Genomic DNA, 25,163 nt, shown 5'->3' on the forward strand with positions numbered 1-25,163 from the left:
TTGTCACATACACATGGTTAGCAGATGTTAATGTGAGTGTAGCGAAATGCTTGTGCTTCTAGTTCCGACAATGCAGTGATAACCAACAAGTAATCTAACTAACAATTCCAAAACTACTGTCTTATACACAGTGTAAGGGGATAAGGAACATGTACATAAGGATATATGAATGAGTGATGGTACAGAGCAGCATACAGTAGATGGTATAGAGTACAGTATATACATAAGAGATGAGTATGTAGACAAAGTAAACAAAGTGGCATAGTTAAAGTGGCTAGTGATACTTGTGTTACATAAGGATGCAGTCGATGATGTAGAGTACAGTATATACATATGCATATGAGATGAATAATGTAGGGTAAGTAACATTATATAAGGTAGCATTGTTTAAAGTGGCTAGTGATATATTTACATCATTTCCCATCAATTTCCATTATTAAAATGGCTGGAGTTGGGTCAGTGTCAATGACAGTGTGTTGGCAGCAGCCACTCAATGTTAGTGGTGGCTGTTTAACAGTCTGATGGCCTTGAGATAGAAGCTGTTTTTCAGTCTCTCGGTCCCAGCTTTGATGCACCTGTACTGACCTCGCCTTCTGGATGATAGCGGGGTGAACAGGCAGTGGTTCGGTGGTTGATGTCCTTGATGATCTTTATGGCCTTCCTGTAACAACGGGTGGTGTAGGTGTCCTGGAGGGCAGGTAGTTTGCCCCCGGTAATGCGTTGTGCAGTCCTCACTACCTTCTGGAGAGCCTTACGGTTGAGGGCGGAGCAGTTGCCGTACCAGGCGGTGATACAGCCCGCCAGGATGCTCTCGATTGTGCATCTGTAGAAGTTTGTGAGTGCTTTTGGTGACAAGCCGAATTTCTTCAGCCTCCTGAGGTTGAATAGGCGCTGCTGCGCCTTCTTCACGACGCTGTCAGTGTGAGTGGACCAATTCAGTTTGTCTGTGATGTGTATGCCGAGGAACTTAAAACTAGCTACCCTCTCCACTACTGTTCCATCGATGTGGATAGGGGGGTGTTCCCTCTGCTGTTTCCTGAAGTCCACAATCATCTCCTTAGTTTTGTTGACGTTGAGTGTGAGGTTATTTTCCTGACACCACACTCCGAGGGCCCTCACCTCCTCCCTGTAGGCCGTCTCGTCGTTGTTGGTAATCAAGCCTACCACTGTTGTGTCGTCCGCAAACTTGATGATTGAGTTGGAGGCGTGCGTGGCCACGCAGTCGTGGGTGAACAGGGAGTACAGGAGAGGGCTCAGAACGCACCCTTGTGGGGCCCCCGTGTTGAGGATCAGCGGGGAGGAGATGTTGTTGCCTACCCTCACCACCTGGGGGCGGCCCGTCAGGAAGTCCAGTACCCAGTTGCACAGGGCGGGGTCGAGACCCAGGGTCTCGAGCTTGATGATGAGCTTGGAGGGTACTATGGTGTTGAATGCCGAGCTGTAGTCGATGAACAGCATTCTCACATAGGTATTCCTCTTGTCCAGGTGGGTTAGGGCAGTGTGCAGTGTGGTTGAGATTGCATCGTCTGTGGACCTATTTGGGCGGTAAGCAAATTGGAGTGGGTCTAGGGTGTCAGGTAGGGTGGAGGTGATATGGTCCTTGACTAGTCTCTCAAAGCACTTCATGATGACGGAAGTGAGTGCTACGGGGCGGTAGTCGTTTAGCTCAGTTACCTTAGCTTTCTTGGGAACAGGAACAATGGTGGCCCTCTTGAAGCATGTGGGAACAGCAGACTGGTATAGGGATTGATTGAATATGTCCGTAAACACACCGGCCAGCTGGTCTGCGCATGCTCTGAGGGCGCGGCTGGGGATGCCGTCTGGGCCTGCAGCCTTGCGAGGGTTAACACGTTTAAATGTCTTACTCACCTCGGCTGCAGTGAAGGAGAGACCGCATGTTTCCGTTGCAGGCCGTGTCAGTGGCACTGTATTGTCCTCAAAGCGGGCAAAAAGTTATTTAGTCTGCCTGGGAGCAAGACATCCTGGTCCGTGACTGGGCTGGATTTCATCTCGTAGTCCGTGATTGACTGTAGACCCTGCCACATGCCTCTTGTGTCTGAGCCATTGAATTGAGATTCCACTTTGTCTCTGTACTGACGCTTAGCTTGTTTAATAGCCTTGCGGAGGGAATAGCTGCACTGTTTATATTCAGTCATGTTGCCAGACACCTTGCCCTGATTAAAAGCAGTGGTTCGCGCTTTCAGTTTCACGCGAATGCTGCCATCAATCCACGGTTTCTGGTTAGGGAATGTTTTTATCGTTGCTATGGGAACGACATCTTCGACGCACGTTCTAATGAACTCGCACACCGAATCAGCGTATTCGTCAATATTCCCATCTGACGCAATACGAAACATGTCCCAGTCCACATTAAACTAATGCTGTGTTGTCAGGTCTATTATCTCTAGGTATTAAACTAATGCTGTGTTGTCAGGTCTATTGTCTCTAGGTATTAAACTAATGCTGTGTTGTCAGGTCTATTGTCTCTAGGTATTAAACATTAAACTAATGCTGTGTTGTCAGGTCTATTGTCTCTAGGTATTAAACTAATGCTGTGTTGTCAGGTCTATTGTCTCTAGGTATTAAACTAATGCTGTGTTGTCAGGTCTATTGTCTCTAGGTATTAAACTAATGCTGTGTTGTCAGGTCTATTGTCTCTAGGTATTAAACATTAAACTAATGCTGTGTTGTCAGGTCTATTGTCTCTAGGTATTAAACATTAAACTAATGCTGTGTTGTCAGGTCTATTGTCTCTAGGTATTAAACTAATGCTGTGTTGTCAGGTCTATTGTCTCTAGGTATTAAACTAATGCTGTGTTGTCAGGTCTATTGTCTCTAGGTATTAAACTAATGCTTTGTTGTCATGGTTTTAGAGGATTATGGGTAATATTTTGGCGTTGCCTTAGTCCTCCAGACTGAAAGGACTGCCCCTTTGTGCGTGTGTGTTTGTTTGTTGAGCTGTTAATAAAGTTAATCAAATTAAACATTCGCCACGCTCGCCACACACGCTGACCTCTCCTCTCAACCTATCACAGACCTCACTCCACCACGTACAGCAAACCAGGAGGCGGATCACTAAGCAAACACACAAACCAAATGAAATGGTATTACCTACAAGCTCCTAACCAACAATGCAGTTTTAAGAAAAATGTTCCCTAATTAATATCACCTGATTGAGCAAATCATGTAAATGTAATTAACTAGAGATTCAGGGCACCACAAAATAATATTTATAGAGCTGTTATCTTCCGAATAAACTCTTAAAGACCTAGTAATATTTTACATCAATAGCAGTCAACATTAATCAAATCAAATCATTTATATTTATATAACTCTTCGTACATCAGCTGATATCTCAAAGTTCTGTACAGAAACCCAGCCTAAAACCCCAAACAGCAAGCAATGCAGGTGTAGAAGCACGGTGGCTAGGAAAAACTCCCTAGAAAGGCCAAAACCTAGGAAGAAACCTAGAGAGGAACCAGGCTATGAGGGGTGGCCAGTCCTCTTCTGGCTGTGTCGGGTGGAGAATATACAGAACATGGCCAAGATGTTCAAATGTTCATAAATGACCAGCATGGTCAAATAATAATAATCACAGACAGAACAGTTGAAACTGGAGCAGCAGAACGGCCAGGTGGACTGGGGACAGCAAGGAGTCAACATGTCAGGTAGTCCTGAGGCATGGTCCTAGGGCTCAGGTCCTCCGAGAGAGAGAGAGAAAGAGAGAATTAGAGAGAGCATACTTAAATTCACACAGGACACCAGATAGGACAGGAGAAGTACTCCAGATATAACAAACTGACCCTAGTCCCTTGACACATAAACTACTGCAGCATAAATACTGGAGGCTGAGACAGGAGGGGTCAGGAGACACCGTGGCCCCATCCAATGACACCCCCAGACAGGGCCAAACAGGAAGGATATAACCCCACCCACTTTGCCAAAGCACAGCCCCCACACCACTAGAGGGATATCTTCAACCACCAACTTACCATCCAGAGACAAGGCCGAGTATAGCCCACAAAGATCTCTGCCACGGCACAACCCAGGGCGCCAACCCAGACAGGAAGATCACATCAGTGACTCAACCTACTCAAGTGACGCACCCCTCCTAGGGACGGCATGAAAGAGCCCTAGTAAGCCAGTGACTCAGCCCCTGTAATAGGGTTAGAGGCAGAGAATCCCAATGTAAAGAGGGGAACCGGCCAGGCAGAGACAGCAAGGGTGGTTCGTCGCTCCAGAGCCTTTCCGTTCACCTTCCCACTCCTGGGACAAACTACACTCAATCATATGACCCACTGAAGAGATGTGTCTTCACTAAAGACTAAAAGGTTGAGACCGAGTTTGCGTCTCACATGGGTAGGCAGACCATTCCATAAAAATTTAGCTCTATAGGAGAAAGCCCCGCCTCCAGCTGTTTGCTTAGTAATTCTAGGGACAATTAGGAGGCCTGCATCTTGTAATCTTCATCTTACTTCAGTCTCATCTGAAAGTTGTAAATTCTTGGTTATCTGCAAGAACCCTGGCTAACAATTTGAATCAGCAATACAAAATTGGGTTTAATCATTTATTAAATAAATACCTAACTAATCACACAGAATTACACATACACATAATTAATCATAACTTGATAACAAATGACCTCATAAAGGAAAACGTCCCTAGCGGGCGGAACAGATATGACAGCTTGTTACACAAAGAAAAGGGACTGGGTTTGAGTGAAAGAGCGGGAAGACTGAGGAACAAAGGGAGAAGCTGTGCTATCGTAAATACAGTATCTTATGCATTCTAAATGACTGCCCATTTGGAAAAGGAAAATGCAAGAAATATTTACTCTGAGCTGCGCTTCGGTAGGTTGGTGGTAGATGGAAGGCCGTGTTGCCCAACCGAGTCCTTTGAACAATGTCTCTGGTGGTCAATTGGATACGTTGTAGTAACATTGTTGTGTGGTAGATGGGATACTCTGTCTGTTCCTTCCTAACCTGCGTTTGCAGCTGCGGTCGCTAACTCAACGGCTAGAAGCTAGAATCACTTCTGTCATGAATAAGAGTTCAAAATTCATACCATTCGCAACCAAAGCTCATGCTGATGTTGGCTTCGTTCTGTAGTTATTATCTGAACCATTCTGACATCTGACCAACCAAAGCTCACGCTGATGTTGGCTTCGTTCTGTAGTTATTATCTGAACCATTCTGACATAGGACAGTCATCCTACCTCATCGGAACAGGAAGTTCTATTGTCGTCAAGGCTTTATATAGGAAGGGAGAGGAGGGCGTGTTTGAAAAGTTTTATAGCCCATGTCCCTTCACAGAGGCGGGCCACTGAGGGAGCCGCTCTAACATATGAAAACCCACATTTCACATTTTAGAATCTAAAATCACATTTTATCCCATCACAAATAATTTCATATCCAAACATTTAAATTGAATAACATACCATGTGAATCAGATAACTCTGATGTGTAGACTTTCCACTGTAGAGTTTATATCATCTTATCATTGATGAGAATGTCTCAGATGACAACTGAACTGACATCATATTCATTAAGTACCACTGCATATGTTCAGTCGGTCGGATTACCAGAATATAGTTCATTTCCCCCCACATACTGATGTTCCCAGAATCTCTATGTTAACCAAGGGGTTTTCAAATGTAACATCAGTCGGGTAGAGAGAGGAAAAGGGGGAGAGAGGTATTTATGACTGTCGTAAGGCCATGACACTGCCATACATGACCAATATCCTAGGTGGTGTCAGAGGAAGCCCCAGAAATGTTTTAAATGTAACCTCAGTGTCGTTGTTTATGATGCATTGCTTTACTTTATCTTGGCCAGGTCGCAGTTGTAAATGAGAACATGTTCTCAACTGGCCTACCTGGTTAAATAAAGGCTAAATAAATAAATAAAAAATAATTGACTAAAGCATTCAACACCTCCATGCTCATCATTTGATTTGATTTAATTAAGCTTAAGGCCCTGGGTGTCGACCCCACCCTGTGCAGTTGGGTCCTGGACTTCCTGTCGGGCCGCCCCCAGGTGGTGAAGGTAGGAAACAACATCTCCACCCCGTTGATCCTCAACATTGGGGCCCCACAACGGTGCGTTCTCAGCCCTCTCCTGTACTCCCTGTTCACCCATGACTGCGTGGCCATGCACGCCTCCAACTCAATCATCAAGTTTGCAGACGACACAAGAGTAGTGGGCCTGATTACCAACAACGACGAGACCGCCTACAGGGAGGAGGTGAGGGCACTGAGTGTGGTGTCAGGAAAACAACCTCCCACTCAATGTCAACAAAACAAAGGAGATTATTGTTCCTCGGCGTACACATCACAGACAAACTGAAATGGTCCTTCCACACAGACAGCGTAGTGAAAAGAGCGCAACAGGGCCTCTTCAACCTCAGGAGGATGAAGAAATTTGGCTTGTCACCTAAAACCCTCACAAACTTTTATAGATGCACAAACGAGAGCATCCTGTCGGGCTGTATCACCGCCTGGTATGGCAACTGCACAGCCCTCAACTACTAGGCTCTCCAGAGGGTGGTGCGGTCTGCACAACGCATCACTGGGGGCAAACTACCTGCCCTCCATGACACCTATAGCACCTGTCTGCACAACGTTTCACCAGCATTCTTCTCACCAAACCACATGACCTTTTGTTTTGGAGGTGTTCAGAACAAAGTTAAGGGCAGAGAAAGCTTGTTGGACACTAAGAATTTTTTTTAACACAAAATCAGGGAAGGGCCAGCTGAGTATAAAACCTTATCATCTGTATATAAATGGATAAGAGAGCTTCCTATTGCCTGATCTATGTTGTTGATGCAAATTGAGAAGAGCATGGGGCCTAGGGTAGAGCCTTGGGACACTCCCTTGGGGACAGGCAGTGTCTGAGACAGCAGATTTCTGACTTTATACACTGCACTCTGTGAGAGAGGTAGTTTGCAAACCAGGCCAAATAATATATGCCATTTAGCAGACGCTTTTATCCAAAGCGACTTACAGTCAGATACATTCTACGTATGGGTGGTCCCGGGGATCGAACCCACTACCCTGGCGTTACAAGCACCATGCTCTACCAACTGAGCTACAGAAGGACCACACAGAGAAAGACCCCTCAGAGACACCAATACTCCTTAGCCAGCCCACAAGAATGGAATGGTCTCCCGTATCAAAAGCTTTGGCCAAGTCAATAAAAATAGCATCACCACATTTCTTAGAATCAAGGGCAATGGTGACATCATTGAGGACCTTTAAGGTTGCAGTGACACATCCATAACCTGAGCGGAAACCAGATTGCATACCAGAGAGAATACTATAGACATCAAGAAAGCCAGCCAGTAGATTATTGACAAGTTTTTCTAACACTTGATAAACAGGGCAAAGTAACAGTTAAGATCAGCTTGATCTCCCCCTTTAAGTAGAGGACGGTTTGTGGCTGCCTTCCAAGCAATGGGAATCTCCCCAGAGAGAAGAGACAGGTTAAAAAGGTCAGAGACAGGCTTGGTGATGATAGGGGCAGCAACCTTAAAGAAGAAAGGAGAGACAGGCTTGGTGATGATAGGGGCAGCAACCTTAAAGAAGAAAGGGAGACAGGTTAAACAGGTCAGAGACAGGCTTGGCGATGATAGGGGCAGCAACCTTAAAGAAGAAAGGAGAGACAGGTTAAACAGGTCAGAGACAGGCTTGGTGATGATAGGGGCAGCAACCTTAAAGAAGAAAGGAGAGACAGGTTAAACAGGTCAGAGACAGGCTTGGTGATGATAGGGGCAGCAACCTTAAAGAAGAAAGGATCTAAACCATTCAGATGTTTTTGGGGGTCAAGTTTAAGGAGCTCCTTTAGCACCTCGGACTCAGTGACTGCCTGCAGGGAGAAACTTTGTAGTGGGGCAGTCTGTTTTAGCAGTCCTGCATCGTCCGCATCATCTGACCACTTCCTTATTGAGTCACTGGTACTTCCTGCTGTAGTTTTTGATTGGAAGCAGGAATCAGGAGGATAGAATTATGGTCAGATTTGCCAAATGGAGGGCGAGGGAGAGCTTTGTATGCATCTCTGTGTGGAGTAAAGGTGGTCTAGAGTTTTTTTCCCCACGGAATCCAGTCAGCTGAGTGTGTGTGTGTGTGTTTATCTGTGTGTGTGTGAGAGTGTTTATCTGTGTGTGTGTATGTGTGTGTGTGTGTTTATCTGTGTGTGTGTGTGAGTGTTTATCTGTGTGTGTGTGTGTGTGTGTGTGTGTGTGTGTGTGTGTGTGTGTGTGTGTGTGTGTGTGTGTGTGTGTGTGTGTGTGTGTGTGTGTGTGTGTGTGTGTGTGTGTGTGTGTGTGTTTATTTCTGTGTGCGTGTGCGCGTGCACGTGTGCGTGTGCTGAAAGCGACAGATGGAGAAGGGACAGTGAAAGAAAATTATTTGTATTTTCTGTAGAATATTACATCATGTGATCTTTCTCTCCACTCTCAGATCAAAGACACATGGACACTATTAGAAGATCACTGCTGAGACAGGTGAGGGGAGGAGAGGGAGGGACTGGGGGAGGAGGGTGGGACTGGGGGAGGAGGGGGAGGGGAGGAAGGAAGGAGAGGGACTGGGGGAGGGACTGGGGGAGGAGGGTGGGACTAGGAGAGGAGGGGGAGGGGAGGAAGGAGGGAGGGAGGGACTGGGGGAGGGACTGGGGGAGGAGGGGGAGGGACTGGGGGAGGAGGGTGGGACTAGGGAGGAGGGGGGGAGGGACTGGGGGAGGAGGGGGAGGGAGGAAGGGGGAGAGAGGGACTGGGGGAGGGACTGGGGGAGGAGGGGGAGGGACTGGGGGAGGAGGGGGTCTAGGGGAGGAGGGGGAGGGGAGGAAGGACTGGGGGAGGGACTGGGGGAGGAGGGGGAGGGACTGGGGAGGAGGGAAGGGACTGGGGAGGAGGGGGAGGGACTGGGGAGGAGGGGGAGGGACTGGGGGAGGGACTGGGGAGGAGGGGGACTGGGGAGGAAGGAGAGAGGGAGGGACTGGGGAGGAGCAGGAGGGACTGGGGGAGGAGAGGAAGGGACTGGGGAGGAGGGGGTGGGACTGGGGAGGAGGGGGAGGGAGGGGGATGAGGGAGGGACTTGGGGAGGAGAGGGAGGGACTGGGGGAGGGACTGGGGGAGGGACTGGGGAGGAGGGGGAGGGACTGGGGGAGGAGGGGAGGGACTGGGGGATGAGGGTGGACTGGGGGAGGGGGGAGGGACTGGGGGAGGAGGGGGAGGGACTGGGGGAGGGGAGGAAGGAGAGAGGGGGGAGGGACAAGGGGAGGAACAAGAGGAGGGAGGGGGGAAGGGGGACTGGGGGAGGGGGGGAGGGACTGGGGGAGGAGGGGAGGGGAGGGGGAGGGACAAGAGGGAGGAACAAGAGGAGGGAGGGGGAGGGGGACTGGGGGAGGAGGGGGAGGGCCTGGGGGAGGAGGGGGAGGGGAGGAAGGAGGGAGGGAGAGTGAGGTGGAGGAGGAGGGAGAGAGAATGACGGGATAGGATGAAGAGAGAGGGACAGGGGGAGGGAGAAGTGTATCTAATACTTCTCTCTCTCTCCTTCCAGCCTTCCTCCTCCTCCTGCTCTATCTATCATCGTCACTCAGTAGGAGGGGCTGAGGGTAACGAGGTAGGTGGGATTGAGTTGAAGCTCGACCAACCAGAGTCCGAGGAGGAGCTGGAAGCGGAGCCTAAAGGTGACATCACTGCCTTGGTGTTACGGCAACCGCTGCATCACAGGAAGACCGTCATCTACCTATGTCTCTCAACACTCATATTCACTACAGGTAACACACACACACACACACACACACACACACACACACACACACACACACACACACACACACACACACACACACACACACACACACACACACACACACACACACACAACACTCATATTCACTACAGGTAACACACACACACACACACACACACACACACACACACACACACACACACACACACACACACACACACACACACACACACACACACACACACACACACTGTCTTTCAACACTCATATTCACTACAGGTAACACACACACACACACACACACACACACACACACACACACACACACACACACACACACACACACACACACACACACACACACACACACACACACACACACACACACACACACACACACACACACACACTGTCTTTCAACACTCATATTCACTGCAGGTAACACACACACTCACACTGTCTCTCATCACTCATATTCACTACAGGTAACACACACACACTGTTTCTCCACACTCATATTCACTACAGGTAACACACACACACACACTGTCTCTCAACACTCATATTCACAACAGGTAACACACACACACACACACACACACGCACGCACGCACGCACGCACGCACGCACACACACACACACACACACACACACACACACACACACACACACACACACACACTGTCTCTCAACACTCATATTCACTACAGGTAACACACACACACTGTTTCTCCACACTCATATTCACTACAGGTAACACACACACACACTCTCTCCACCTTTCACTACTGCTAGCGTGGTTGGCTCTAACTACTGGTAACACACACGCTTGTCTTTCAACACTCATATTCACTACAGGTAACACACACACACACACACACTTGGGCTCAACACTCTTTCACTACTGGTAACACACACACACACACACACACACTGTCTCTCAACACTCATGGCCACTACGGAGGATAAGCCTGGAACTGACCATGACAACCTGGTGGAGGGTATGTACCTGGGGACACTACACACACACACACACACACACACACACACACACACACACACACAAGAAATACACACACTGTCTCTCAAGACTAGATTCACAACAGGTAACACACACACACACACACACACACACACACACACACACACACACACACACACACACACACACACACACACACACACACACACACACACACACACACACACACACACACACACTCTCAACACTCACACACACACAACACACTGACACACATCTCCACACTATATTCACTACAGGTAACACACACACACACACACTCTCTCCACCTTTGCTATGCTAGCGTGGTTGGCTCTAAGGGTTTTGGGGTCACAACTTTGTGCAGCGTTTCTATTACTAACTTTAAAGATCGTTATTGTGGTGTTGGGGGGAGATGGCACACTATGCTAAGCCTGGAACTGACCATGACAACCTGGTGGGGGTATGTACCTGGGGGAACTACGGGACATGCTGAAGAAATACTTGCAAGACGAGAAGATAGAGAGCACTGTCAGGTAACACACACACACACACATGGACACACACACACACACACAGTGTGTACACACACACACACACACACACACACACCACAGGTGGATAGGTGTGAGTGTGGGTATACACACACACACACACAGTGTACATACATGTGTGTAGTGTATAGTGTGTGTAGTAGTGTATAGTGTGTGTAGTGTATATAGTGTGTATAGTGTGTATAGTGTGTGTAGTGTATAGTGTGTAGTGTATATACAGTGTGTGTAGTGTATAGTGTGTGTATAGTGTGTGTAGTGTGTAGTGTGTAGTGTGTATAGTGTGTGTAGTGTATAGTGTGTGTAGTGTATAGTGTGTGGTGTAGTGTATTATAACCGTTTTTGTTAGTGTGTGTAGTGTATAGTGTGTCCTAGTGTATAGTGTGTGTAGTGTAGTGATATAGTGTGTGTGTAAAGTGTCCACATGGACTGTACAGACTGTATAGTGTGTGTAGTGTATAGTTGTGTCCAGGTATAGGTGGATGAGGAGGAGTGTGTGTAGGGTATAACGTGTGTTTGTAGTGTAGTGTATATACTGTGTGTAGTGTATATACTGTGTGTAGTGTATAGTGTGTGTAGTGTATATAGTGTGTATAGTGTGTATAGTGTGTGTAGTGTATAGTAGTGTGTGTAGTGTATAGTGTGTGTAGTGTATAGTGTGTGTATATAGTGTGTGTAGTGTGTATAGTGTGTGTAGTGTATAGTGTGTGTAGTGTATAGTGTGTGTATAGTGTGTGTGTATAGTGTGTATAGTGTGTGTAGTGTATAGTGTGTGTAGTGTATAGTGTGTGTAGTGTATAGTGTGTGTAGTGTATAGTGTGTGTAGTGTGTATAGTGTGTGTAGTGTGTAGTGTGTGTAGTGTATAGTTTGTAGTGTATAGTGTGTGTAGTGTATAGTGTGTGTAGTGTATAGTGTGTATAGTGTGTGTAGTGTATAGTGTGTGTAGTGTATAGTGTGTGTAGTGTATAGTGTGTATAGTGTGTGTAGTGTATAGTGTGTGTAGTGTATAGTGTGTGTAGTGTATAGTGTGTGTAGTGTATAGTGTGTGTAGTGTATAGTGTGTGTAGTGTATAGTGTGTGTAGTGTATAGTGTGTGTAGTGTGTAGTGTGTATAGTGTGTGTAGTGTATAGTGTGTGTAGTGTGTGTAGTGTATAGTGTGTGTAGTGTATAGTGTGTGTAGTGTATAGTGTGTGTAGTGTATAGTGTGTGTAGTGTATAGTGTGTGTAGTGTGTGTAGTGTATAGTGTGTGTAGTGTATAGTGTGTGTAGTGTGTGTAGTGTATAGTGTGTGTAGTGTGTGTAGTGTATAGTGTGTGTAGTGTGTATAGGGAGGGAATTCTTGAGGTAAACCTGTTTTCAGTCTTCCAGAGATTTGAGACTGGGACGGAGGTTCACCTTCCAGCAGGACAATGAACCTAATCATACTGCTAAAGCAACACTTGAGTAGTTTAAGGGGACACATTTAAATGTCTTTGAATGGCCTAGTCCAAGCCCAGACCTCAATCCAATTGAGCATCTGTGGTACGACTGTACACAGATTGCTGTACACCAGCGGAATCCGTTCAACTTGAAGGAGCTGGAGCAGTTTTTGCCTTGAAGAATGGTCAAACATCCCAGTGGCTAGATGTGCCAAGCTCATAGAGACATACCCCAAGAGACGTGCAGCTATAATTGCTGCAAAAGGTGGCTCAAATGTATTTACTTAACCAGGTAGGCCAGTTGAGAAGTTCTCAAATACAACTGCGGCCAAGATAAAGCAGCGCGACACAAACAACAACAGTTACACATGGGATAAACAATAAACAAAAAGTCAAAAACACAATATAATTTTCTTTTGAAAATATTTTTGTAATTTTGTCATAGATGTCATGTATTGTCATGTTCCTGTTCTTTCTCTTCACTTCGTTTCCCCCTGCTGGTCGTATCGTTCAGTCGGTCCAGGGCCACCTCTCTTCCTCCGCACCGGTCGTATGATTGTAGTATTGATCTCCTTCCGGGAACCACTCCCCCCCGGGGTAGACTATACTCTCTGTCGGCTCCCGAACGTAAGGCTCTCGAAGATTATTTGTCTGTTATGCAGGTGAGTGAGGACCCAAAAGCGGTTTAACAGAAACAGAGTCATTTAATGTCCAAACACAGGGAATACATATATCCTCTTCAGATGTATCGATAGACAATAATATAATAATAATATATGCCATTTAGCAGACGCTTTTATCCAAAGCGACTTACAGTCATGTGTGCATACATTCTACGTATGGGTGGTCCCGGAATCGAACCCACTACCCTGGCGTTACAAGCGCCATGCTCTACCAACTGAGCTACAGAAGGACAACCCGCAGAGAGGGCGACAAAATAAATCATATAGTCCTCTGATCTATACAGGAGAGTCCCCTTCTAGCAGTAGAGGAGAATAGCAGGGTTAGCGGCAACAGACTGCTGGTCTCTCCGGGTAGGCGCGGGTTGTAGAGGACAGAGGTACCTGATCACACGTAGCATCTGATGAAGAGGCAGATTACGACAGGACGGGACAAGGGTGAAGCAAACGAGAATCTGACAAAGACAGAAGCAGAAACAGAGAGAGAAATAGAGACCTAATCAGAGGGAAAAAAGGGAACAGGTGGGAGAGAGTAAACGAGGTAGTTAGAGGAGATGAGGAACAGCTGGGGGAAGGAAAGGGAGAGAAGGTAACCTAATACGACCAGCAGGGGGAAACGAAGTGAAGAGAAAGAACAGGAACAAGACAATACATGACAATAGAGGCGAAATAATTACAATTTAGATTCACACTTCAGTGAAAAGATGCGCAGATGATGATGTGCAGGTAGAGATAATGGGGTGCAAAAGGAGGAATTGGCTTTGGGGGTGACCAGTGAGATATACCTGCTGGAACGCGTGCTATGGGTGGATGCTGCTATGGTGACCAGTGAGCTGAGATAAGGCAGAGCTTTACCTAGCAGAGACTTATAGATGACCTGGAGCCAGTGGGTTTGGCAAAGAATATGTAGTGAGGACCAGCCAATGAGCATACAGGTCACAGTGGTGGGTAGTATATGGCGCTTTGGTGACAAAACGATCCAGTTTGCTGAGTAGAATGTTGGGGGCTATTTTATAGATGACATCACCGAAGTCGAGGATTGGTAGGATGGTCAGTTTTACGAGGGCATGTTTGGCAGCATGAGTAAAAGAGGCTGTGTTGCGAAATAGGAAGACAATTCTAGATTTAATTTTTTGGATTGGAGATGCTTAATGTGAGTCTGGAAGAAGAGCTTACAGTCTAACCAGCCACCTAGGTATTTGTAGTTGTCCACATATTCTAGGTCAGAACCGTCCAGAGTAGTTGAATTGGTTGAAGAGCATGCACTTAGTTTTACTAGCAGTTGGAAGCCACGGAATGAGTGTTGTATGGATTTAAAACTCGTTTGAAGGTTTGTTAGCACAGTGTCCAAAGAAGGGCCAGAAGTATACAGAATGGTGTTGTCATGACTGTCCTGACCAGGTCAGGTTACAGGAGACCACAACACTACAGATTATCTCTCAACCACAACAGAGGAGGAGAGATCTAGAGGTCTGAAGATGTGGGGGTTTTATGACCCCTCACGACCCTGGTAAATCTCAGGCCACAGACACATTCCTTTGTCCTGTTACTATGGAGACCCAGCCTCAGAACATTAAACATGTAATAAAGGGGCTTTGGAACAATGGTTTCCGTCAGCCACAATGGTGGTCATGACGATAGATGGACTATGAAAATGTATGTCATTTGGTCGTCATGACGATAGATGGAATATGAAAATGTATGTCATTTTTGTTTTGTTATTAAAGGTTAATAGATGACGTTATTACGAAAACATTGTAACGTGAAGAGTTTTCCTAGTAGATGTTTGATGTTTATACATTGTACGTTGTATGGAAAATATCCATATGTTTTGGGGAAGATGAACTGTTAAGTTCGTTGTCTAAAATTGGATTTGAATAAAATCTAGACCCATAAGAGAGGAAGTTTGGGGCAAGGCTAGGATTAGAATAGCATAGATGACAAATTCACCCAAATGTATATTTCTTTCTTGTACTTTCTTTTCTCTCTCTCTCTCTCTTTTAAATCCCCACTGTGGGTAACACGCGCCATAGTGTGTTGGCCCGTTACACTAAGTTCTAATCAATAATAATGTGTTTTGGTGAGACCCGGGTACGAACTCATTGGTGAGACCCGGGTCCGAACTCATTGGTGAGACCCGGGTCCGAACTCATTGGTGAGACCCGGGTACGAACTCATTGGTGAGACCCGGGTACGAACTCATTGGTGAGACCCGGGTCCGAACTCATTGGTGAGACCCGGGTCCGAACTCATTGGTGAGACCCGGGTCCGAACTCATTGGTGAGACCCGGGTCCGAACTCATTGGTGAGACCCGGGTACGAACTCATTGGTGAGACCCGGGTCCGAACTCATTGGTGAGACCCGGGTACGAACTCATTGGTGAGACCCGGGTCGAACTCATTGGTGAGACCCGGGTACGAACTCATTGGTGAGACCCGGGTCCGAACTCATTGGTGAGACCCGGGTCCGAACTCATTGGTGAGACCCGGTCCGAACTCATTGGTGAGACCCGGGTACGAACTCATTGGTGAGACCCGGTACGAACTCATTGGTGAGACCCGGTACGAACTCATTGGTGAGACCCGGGTACGAACTCATTGGTGAGACCCGGTACGAACTCATTGGTGAGACCCGGTACGAACTCATTGGTGAGACCCGGGTCCGAACTCATTGGTGAGACCCGGGTCCGAACTCATTGGTGAGACCCGGGTCCGAACGGTGAGATTCACGGACTATATGACGTGAGACCCGGGTACGGAAACTGGTTAATTAGCGAACTCATTGTGAACCCGGGTATTCTGATATTCTTTGAGTTGAGACCCAATACGAACTCATTGGTGAGACCCGGGTAATAGAAACTCAATAAAATCCCATGGTGAGGTTACCGGCTTGATTCAGTTAATCACGCAATTAGAAACTTTAATTACTCATTGATGAGACCCGTCCGTCACATTAACTAATACAATGTCACGAAGTGTTGTCTGAGAGAGGTGGATCACAGAATCACCAGCAGCAAGAGCGACATCATTGATATATAAAGAGAAAGGTGAGACCCGGCCCGAACTCAGTTGAACCCTGTTGCACCCCCATAGAGACTGCCAGAGGTCTGGAGAACAGGCCTCCGATTTGACACACTGAACTCATATCTGAGAAGTCCGAGTTGGCGAGACCAGGCGAGGCAGTCATTTGAGAAACCAAGGCTGTTGAGTCTGACCGATAAAAACTGCAGTGATTGACAGAATCGAACTCATTGGTGAGACCCGGAAGACAACTGCACAGTAACTCATTGGTGAGACCCGGGTCGAACTCATTGACAACCACAGTAATGTGTTTTACTCATGGTGAGACCCGATATCGTTTAGGACCTTGAGCGTGGCTGAGGTGCACCCATGACCATCTCTAAAACCAGATTACATAAGACGGTGGGATTCAAAATGGTCAATAAAATGATGGTGCCCCAAAAATCTATTTTAATTCCAGGCAACAAAATAGAAAAATGCCAAGAGGGGTGAATACTCGTCACATTAACTAATACAATGTATAATGTTGTCTAGTGTATAAGAATCACCAGTAGTGTATAATCATTGAGTGTATAATGTGTGAAGGTATAATGTGTGTAGAGTATAATGTGTGTACCGCCATACAGTGTGTGACTGCCAGAGGTCTGGAGTAAAGGCCCTCCGATTTGACACACTGAACTCTATCTGAGAAGTAGTTGGCGAATGGCGAGGCAGTATTTGAAAACCAAGGCTGTTGAGTCTGCCGATAAAAATGCAGTGATTGACAGAGTCGAAAGTTGGCCAGGTATGAAGTGTGTGCACATAATGTGTTTTATCGTATGGCGTTATGATATCGTTTAGGACCTTGAGCGTGGCTGAGGTGCATAATGACCATCTCTAAAAAGATTACATAAGTGTGGGATTCAAAATGGTCAATACAAATGATACAGTGTGTGTAATCTATTTTAATTCCAGGCAACAAAATAGGAAAAATGCCAAGAGGGGTGAATACTGTGTGTGTAGTGTATAATGTGTGTAGTGTATAATGTGTGTAGTGTATAATGTGTGTAGTGTATAATGTGTAGTGTATAGTGTGTGTAGTGTGTGTATATAATGTGTGTAGAGTATAATGTGTGTAGAGTATAAGTACAGTGTGTGTAGAGTATAATGTGTGTAGAGTATAATGTGTGTAGTGTATAATGTGTGTAGAGTATAAGTACAGTGTGTGTAGAGTATAATGTGTGTAGTGTATAATGTGTGTAGAGTATAAGTACAGTGTGTGTAGAGTATAATGTGTGTAGTGTATAATGTGTGTAGTGTATAATGTGTGTAGAGTATAATGTGTGTAGTGTATAATGTGTGTGTGTAGTGTATAGTGTGTAGAGTATAATGTGTGTAGTGTATAATGTGTGTAGAGTATAATGTGTGTAGTGTATAATGTGTGTAGAGTATAAGTACAGTGTGTGTAGTGTATAATGTGTGTAGAGTATAATGTGTGTAGTGTATAGTGTGTGTAGAGTATAATGTGTGTAGTGTATAATGTGTGTAGAGTATAAGTACAGTGTGTGTAGTGTATAATGTGTGTAGAGTATAAGTACAGTGTGTGTAGTGTATAATGTGTGTAGAGTATAAGTACAGTGTGTGTAGTGTATAATGTGTGTAGAGTATAAGTACAGTGTGTGTAGTGTATAATGTGTGTAGAGTATAAGTACAGTGTGTGTAGTGTATAATGTGTGTATTGTATAGTAGAGCCTCCTGAGTAGTCGTCTAATACACTGCATCATGGTGCTAGAGGCGTCACTACAGACCCGGGTTCGATTCCGGGCTGGCCATGATCGCACAATTGGCCATGATCGCACAATTGGCCCAGTGTCGTCCGGGTTAGGGGAGGGTTTGACCCGGGGGGTCTTTACAAGGCCGTCATTGTAAATAAGAATTTGTAATTAACGGACTTGCCTAGTTAAATAAAACTTAAATACAAAAAAAGAGTGTGTGTGTGTGTAGGATCCAGAGGAACTCTCTATGGATGGTGGATTCACAGGGAGAGGTGTTGGAGGAGATTCCTCTGGAAGATCCAGACTCCTACTGTGCCTACAGCGCTATTGGCACCGCCACGGTAAGACAGTGTTTAAATGTACTACATACAGTACCAGTCAACAGTTTGGACACACCAGGGGTTTTTCTATATTTTTACTATTTTCTACATTGTAGAATAATAGTGAAGACATCAAAACTATGAAATTACACATGGAATCATGTAGTAACCAAAAAAGTGTTAAACAAATCTAAATATATTTTGTATTTGAGATTTTTCAAAGTAACCTCCCGTTGCCTTGATGACAGTTTTGCACACGGTTGGTATTTTCTCAACCAGCTTCACGAGGTAGTCACATGGAATGCATTTAAATTAACAGGTTTGTCTTGTTGAAATTAATTTGGGGAATTTCTTTCCTTCTTTATGCGTTTGAGCCAATCAGTTGTGTTGTGACAAGGTGTAACAGTATAACTTTAGACCGTCCCCTCGCCCATTCCCGGGCGCGAACCAGGGACCCTCTGCACACATCAACAACAGTCACCCTCGAAGCATCGTTACCCATCGCTCCACAATGGGAGAGCAAGGGGAACGACTACAAGGTCTCAGAGCAAGTGACGTCACCGATTGCGTGACAATGAATTGATGCAAGGAAACCAATAATAAGAAGAGACTTGTTTGGGCCAAGAAGCCCAAGCATGGTAAATCTGTCCTTTGGTCTGATCAGCCCATGTGTCACGCCTTGGTCTTAGCATTTTGTGTTTTCTTTAATTATTTGTTCAGGCCAGGGTGTGACATGGGTTTATTGTGTTGTCGTATTGGGGTTTTTGTAGGCATTGGGATTGTGGCTGATTAGGGGTGTGTCTAGTATAGGCTTGGCTGCCTGAGGCGGTTCTCAATAAGAGTCAGGTGATTCTCGTTGTCTCTGATTGGGAACCATATTTAGGTAGCCTGGGTTTCACTGTGTATTTTGGTGGGTGATTGTTCCTGTCTCTGTGTTAGTTGACACCAGATAGGCTGTATAGGTTTTCTCGTTCCGTTTGTTGTTTTGTATATATATAGTTATTCCATGTATCGTCTATTCTTCATTAAAGAACATGAGTAACCACCACGCTGCATTTTGGTCCAACTCTCTTCCAACAGACGAACGCCGTTACACCATGGCTGTGAAATGCAGAGTAGGTTAACGGATGATCTCTGCATGTGTGGTTCTCACCGTGAAGCATGGAAGAGGAGGTGTGATGGTGTGGGGGTGCTTTGCTGGTGACACTGTCTGTGATTTATTTATAGTTCAAGGCACACTTAACCAGCATGGCTACCACAGCATTCTGCAGCGATACTCCATCCCATCTGGTTTGCTTTTAGTGGGACTATCATTTGTTTTTCAACAGGACAATGACCCAACACACCTCCAGGCTATTTAAGGGCTATTTGACCAAGGAGAGTGATGGAGTGCTGCATCAGATGACCTGGCCTCCACAGTCATCTGACCTCAACCCAATTGAGATGGTTTGGGATGAGGTCCTAATCCAGGCACTTGTCATCTCCCGTCTGGATTACTGCAACTCGCTGTTGGCTGGGCTCCCTGCCTGTGCCATTAAACCCCTTCAACTCATCCAGAACGCCGCAGCCCGTCTGGTGTTCAACCTTCCCAAGTTCTCTCACGTCACCCCGCTCCTCCGTTCTCTCCACTGGCTTCCAGTTGAAGCTCGCATCCGCTACAAGACCATGGTGCTTGCCTACGGAGCTGTGAGGGGAACGGCACCTCAGTACCTCCAGGCTCTGATCAGGCCCTACACCCAAACAAGGGCACTGCGTTCATCCACCTCTGGCCTGCTCGCCTCCCTACCACTGAGGAAGTACAGCTCCCGCTCAGCCCAGTCAAAACTGTTCGCTGCCCTGGCCCCCCAATGGTGGAACAAACTCCCTCACGACGCCAGGACAGCAGAGTCAATCACCACCTTCCGGAGACACCTGAAACCCCACCTCTTTAAGGAATACCTAGGATAGGTTAAGTAATCCCTCTCACCCCACCCCCCCTAAGTTTTAGATGCACTATTGTTAAGTGACTGTCCCACTGGATGTCATAAGGTGAATGCACCAATTTGTAAGTCGCTCTGGATAAGAGCGTCTGCTAAATGACTTAAATGTAAATGTAAATGTAAAGTGATGGAAAAGCAGCCAATAAGTGCTCAGCATATGTGGGCACTCCTTCAAGACGGTTGGGAAAGCATTCCAGGTGATGCTGGTTGACAGAATGCCAAGAAGTGTGCAAGCTGTCATCAAGGCAAAGGATGGCTACTTTGAAAAATCTCAAATGTATTTTGATATGTGTTGACACATTTTTTTTTTGCTACTCCATGATTCCGTGTCTGTTATTTCATAGTTTATGTCTTCACTATTGTTCTACAATGTATTTTGCCAGTCACCATAAGGATAAATACTATTCTAGGGGTCAGGTTTATGGGTTAGGTTTATGGGTTAGGTTTAGGGGTTAGGTTTAGGGGTTAGGTTTAGGGGTTAGGTTTATGGGTTAGGTTTATGGGTTAGGTTTTAGGGTTAGGTTTTTGAATAGGTTTAGGGTTAGGTTTAGGGGTTATAGTTAGGGTTAGGTTTTGGGGTTGTGGTTAGGTTTAGTTGAAAGGGAAAATAGTATTTTGAATGGGAATCAATTGTGTCCCTACAAGGTTAGTAAAACTAGACTGTGTGTTTATATATTTGTGTGAATAAGTGTATGTGTGGGGTAGTCTTTTGTACCTCTGACTTCATGTCTCTCTACAGGGGGGCGTGGTGTATGTCAATTACGGCCGCCAGGAGGATTTTGACTGGCTGCAGTCTGCGGGAGTGTCTGTGGTTGGCTGCGTTGTAGTGATGCGTGTGGGGGGCGGGGTTAGTTATGCTGAGAAGGTGCTATTGGCTCAGAAGGCTGGAGCAGGCGGAGCCTTGATCTATCCAGATCCTGCTGACATCCCTCAGGACCCTCGACGCCTGGGGTTGAACAGTTACACCGCTATATCAGAACATGTATGTTACACCTCTATATCAGAACACGTATGTTACACCTCTATATCAGAACACGTATGTTACACCTCTATATCAGAACACGTATGTTACACCTCTATATCAGAACACGTATGTTACACCTCTATATCAGAACACGTATGTTACACCTCTATATCAGAACACGTATGTTACACCTCTATATCAGAACACGTATGTTACACCTCTATATCAGAACATACACCTCTATATCAGAACATACACCTCTATATCAGAACATACACCTCTATATCAGAACATGTATGTTACACCTCTATATCAGAACACGTATGTTACACCTCTATATCAGAACACGTATGTTACACCTCTATATCAGAACATGTATGTTACACCTCTATATCAGAACACGTATGTTACACCTCTATATCAGAACATACACCTCTATATCGGAACATACACCTCTATATCAGAACACGTATGTTACACCTCTATATCAGAACATACACCTCTATATCAGAACATACACCTCTATATCAGAACACGTATGTTACACCTCTATATCAGAACATACACCTCTATATCAGAACATACACCTCTATACCAGAACACGTATGTTACACCTCTATATCAGAACATGTATGTTACACCTCTATACCAGAACACGTATGTTACACCTCTATATCAGAACACGTATGTTACACCTCTATATCAGAACACGTATGTTACACCTCTATATCAGAACACGTATGTTACACCTCTATATCAGAACATGTATGTTACACCTCTATATCAGAACACGTATGTTACACCTCTATATCAGAACACGTATGTTACACCTCTATATCAGAACACGTATGTTACACCTCTATATCAGAACATGTATGTTACACCTCTATATCAGAACACGTATGTTACACCTCTATATCAGAACACGTATGTTACACCTCTATATCAGAACACGTATGTTACACCTCTATATCAGAACACGTATGTTACACCTCTATATCAGAACATGTATGTTACACCTCTATATCAGAACATGTATGTTACACCTCTATACCAGAACACGTATGTTACACCTCTATATCAGAACACGTATGTTACACCTCTATACCAGAACACGTATGTTACACCTCTATACCAGAACACGTATGTTACACCTCTATATCAGAACACGTATGTTACACCTCTATATCAGAACACGTATGTTACACCTCTATATCAGAACATGTATGTTACACCTCTATATCAGAACACGTATGTTACACCTCTATATCAGAACACGTATGTTACACCTCTATATCAGAACACGTATGTTACACCTCTATATCAGAACATGTATGTTACACCTCTATATCAGAACATACACCTCTATACCAGAACATACACCTCTATATCAGAACATGTATGTTACACCTCTATATCAGAACACGTATGTTACACCTCTATATCAGAACACGTATGTTACACCTCTATATCAGAACATACACCTCTATATCAGAACATGTATGTTACACCTCTATACCAGAACACGTATGTTACACCTCTATATCAGAACATACACCTCTATATCAGAACATGTATGTTACACCTCTATATCAGAACATACACCTCTATATCAGAACATGTATGTTACACCTCTATATCAGAACATGTATGTTACACCTCTATATCAGAACATGTATGTTACACCTCTATATCAGAACACGTATGTTACACCTCTATATCAGAACATGTATGTTACACCTCTATATCAGAACATACACCTCTATATCAGAACATACACCTCTATATCAGAACATACACCTCTATATCAGAACATACACCTCTATACCAGAACATGTATGTTACACCTCTATATCAGAACATGTATGTTACACCTCTATATCAGAACACGTATGTTACACCTCTATATCAGAACATGTATGTTACACCTCTATATCAGAACATGTATGTTACACCTCTATATCAGAACACGTATGTTACACCTCTATATCAGAACATGTATGTTACACCTCTATATCAGAACATGTATGTTACACCTCTATACCAGAACACGTATGTTACACCTCTATATCAGAACATGTATGTTACACCTCTATATCAGAACATGTATGTTACACCTCTATATCAGAACACGTATGTTACACCTCTATATCAGAACACGTATGTTACACCTCTATATCAGAACATGTATGTTACACCTCTATATCAGAACATGTATGTTACACCTCTATATCAGAACATACACCTCTATATCAGAACATACACCTCTATATCAGAACATACACCTCTATATCAGAACATGTATGTTACACCTCTATATCAGAACACGTATGTTACACCTCTATATCAGAACACGTATGTTACACCTCTATATCAGAACACGTATGTTACACCTCTATATCAGAACACGTATGTTACACCTCTATATCAGAACACGTATGTTACACCTCTATATCAGAACACGTATGTTACACCTCTATATCAGAACATGTATGTTACACCTCTATATCAGAACACGTATGTTACACACGTATGTTACACCTCTATACCAGAACACGTATGTTACACCTCTATATCAGAACACGTATGTTACACCTCTATATCAGAACACACCTCTATATCAGAACATATGTTACACCTCTATATCAGAACACGTATGTTACACCTCTATATCAGAACACGTATGTTACACCTCTATATCAGAACACGTATGTTACACCTCTATATCAGAACACGTATGTTACACCTCTATATCAGAACACGTATGTTACACCTCTATATCAGAACACGTATATTACACCTCTATATCAGAACACGTATGTTACACCTCTATATCAGAACACGTATGTTACACCTCTATATCAGAACACGTATGTTACACCTCTATACCAGAACACGTATGTTACACCTCTATATCAGAACACGTATGTTACACCTCTATATCAGAACACGTATGTTACACCTCTATACCAGAACACGTATGTTACACCTCTATATCAGAACACGTATGTTACACCTCTATATCAGAACATGTATGTTACACCTCTATATCAGAACACGTATGTTACACCTCTATATCAGAACACGTATGTTACACCTCTATATCAGAACACGTATGTTACACCTCTATATCAGAACACGTATGTTACACCTCTATATCAGAACACGTATGTTACACCTCTATATCAGAACACGTATGTTACACCTCTATATCAGAACACGTATGTTACACCTCTATATCAGAACACGTATGTTACACCTCTATATCAGAACATACACCTCTATATCAGAACATACACCTCTATATCAGAACATACACCTCTATATCAGAACATGTATGTTACACCTCTATATCAGAACACGTATGTTACACCTCTATATCAGAACACGTATGTTACACCTCTATATCAGAACATGTATGTTACACCTCTATATCAGAACACGTATGTTACACCTCTATATCAGAACACGTATGTTACACCTCTATATCAGAAAATACACCTCTATATCAGAACATACACCTCTATATCAGAACACGTATGTTACACCTCTATATCAGAACATACACCTCTATATCAGAACATACACCTCTATATCAGAACACGTATGTTACACCTCTATATCAGAACATGTATGTTACACCTCTATACCAGAACACGTATGTTACACCTCTATATCAGAACACGTATGTTACACCTCTATATCAGAACACGTATGTTACACCTC

The 25,163-nt window shown here is 44.7% G+C and overlaps 1 protein-coding gene across 1 annotated transcript in view; it reads left to right on the plus strand.

Annotated features, from left to right (window-relative positions):
- The window catches only part of tfr2 (transferrin receptor 2), a 69,898-nt gene that overhangs the window by 11,068 nt on the left and 33,667 nt on the right, over positions 1-25,163 (plus strand). The window contains exons 2-6 of the mRNA XM_046328443.1: positions 8,456-8,499; positions 9,554-9,773; positions 17,047-17,062; positions 18,404-18,515; positions 21,213-21,455. Of these exons, the coding sequence (XP_046184399.1) occupies positions 8,467-8,499; positions 9,554-9,773; positions 17,047-17,062; positions 18,404-18,515; positions 21,213-21,455 (624 nt within the window). The 5' untranslated portion in view covers positions 8,456-8,466. The remainder of the gene's footprint in view (positions 1-8,455; positions 8,500-9,553; positions 9,774-17,046; positions 17,063-18,403; positions 18,516-21,212; positions 21,456-25,163) is intronic.

This window comes from Oncorhynchus gorbuscha, linkage group LG25, assembly GCF_021184085.1.
Source record: "Oncorhynchus gorbuscha isolate QuinsamMale2020 ecotype Even-year linkage group LG25, OgorEven_v1.0, whole genome shotgun sequence".
Lineage (NCBI taxonomy): Eukaryota > Metazoa > Chordata > Actinopteri > Salmoniformes > Salmonidae > Oncorhynchus > Oncorhynchus gorbuscha.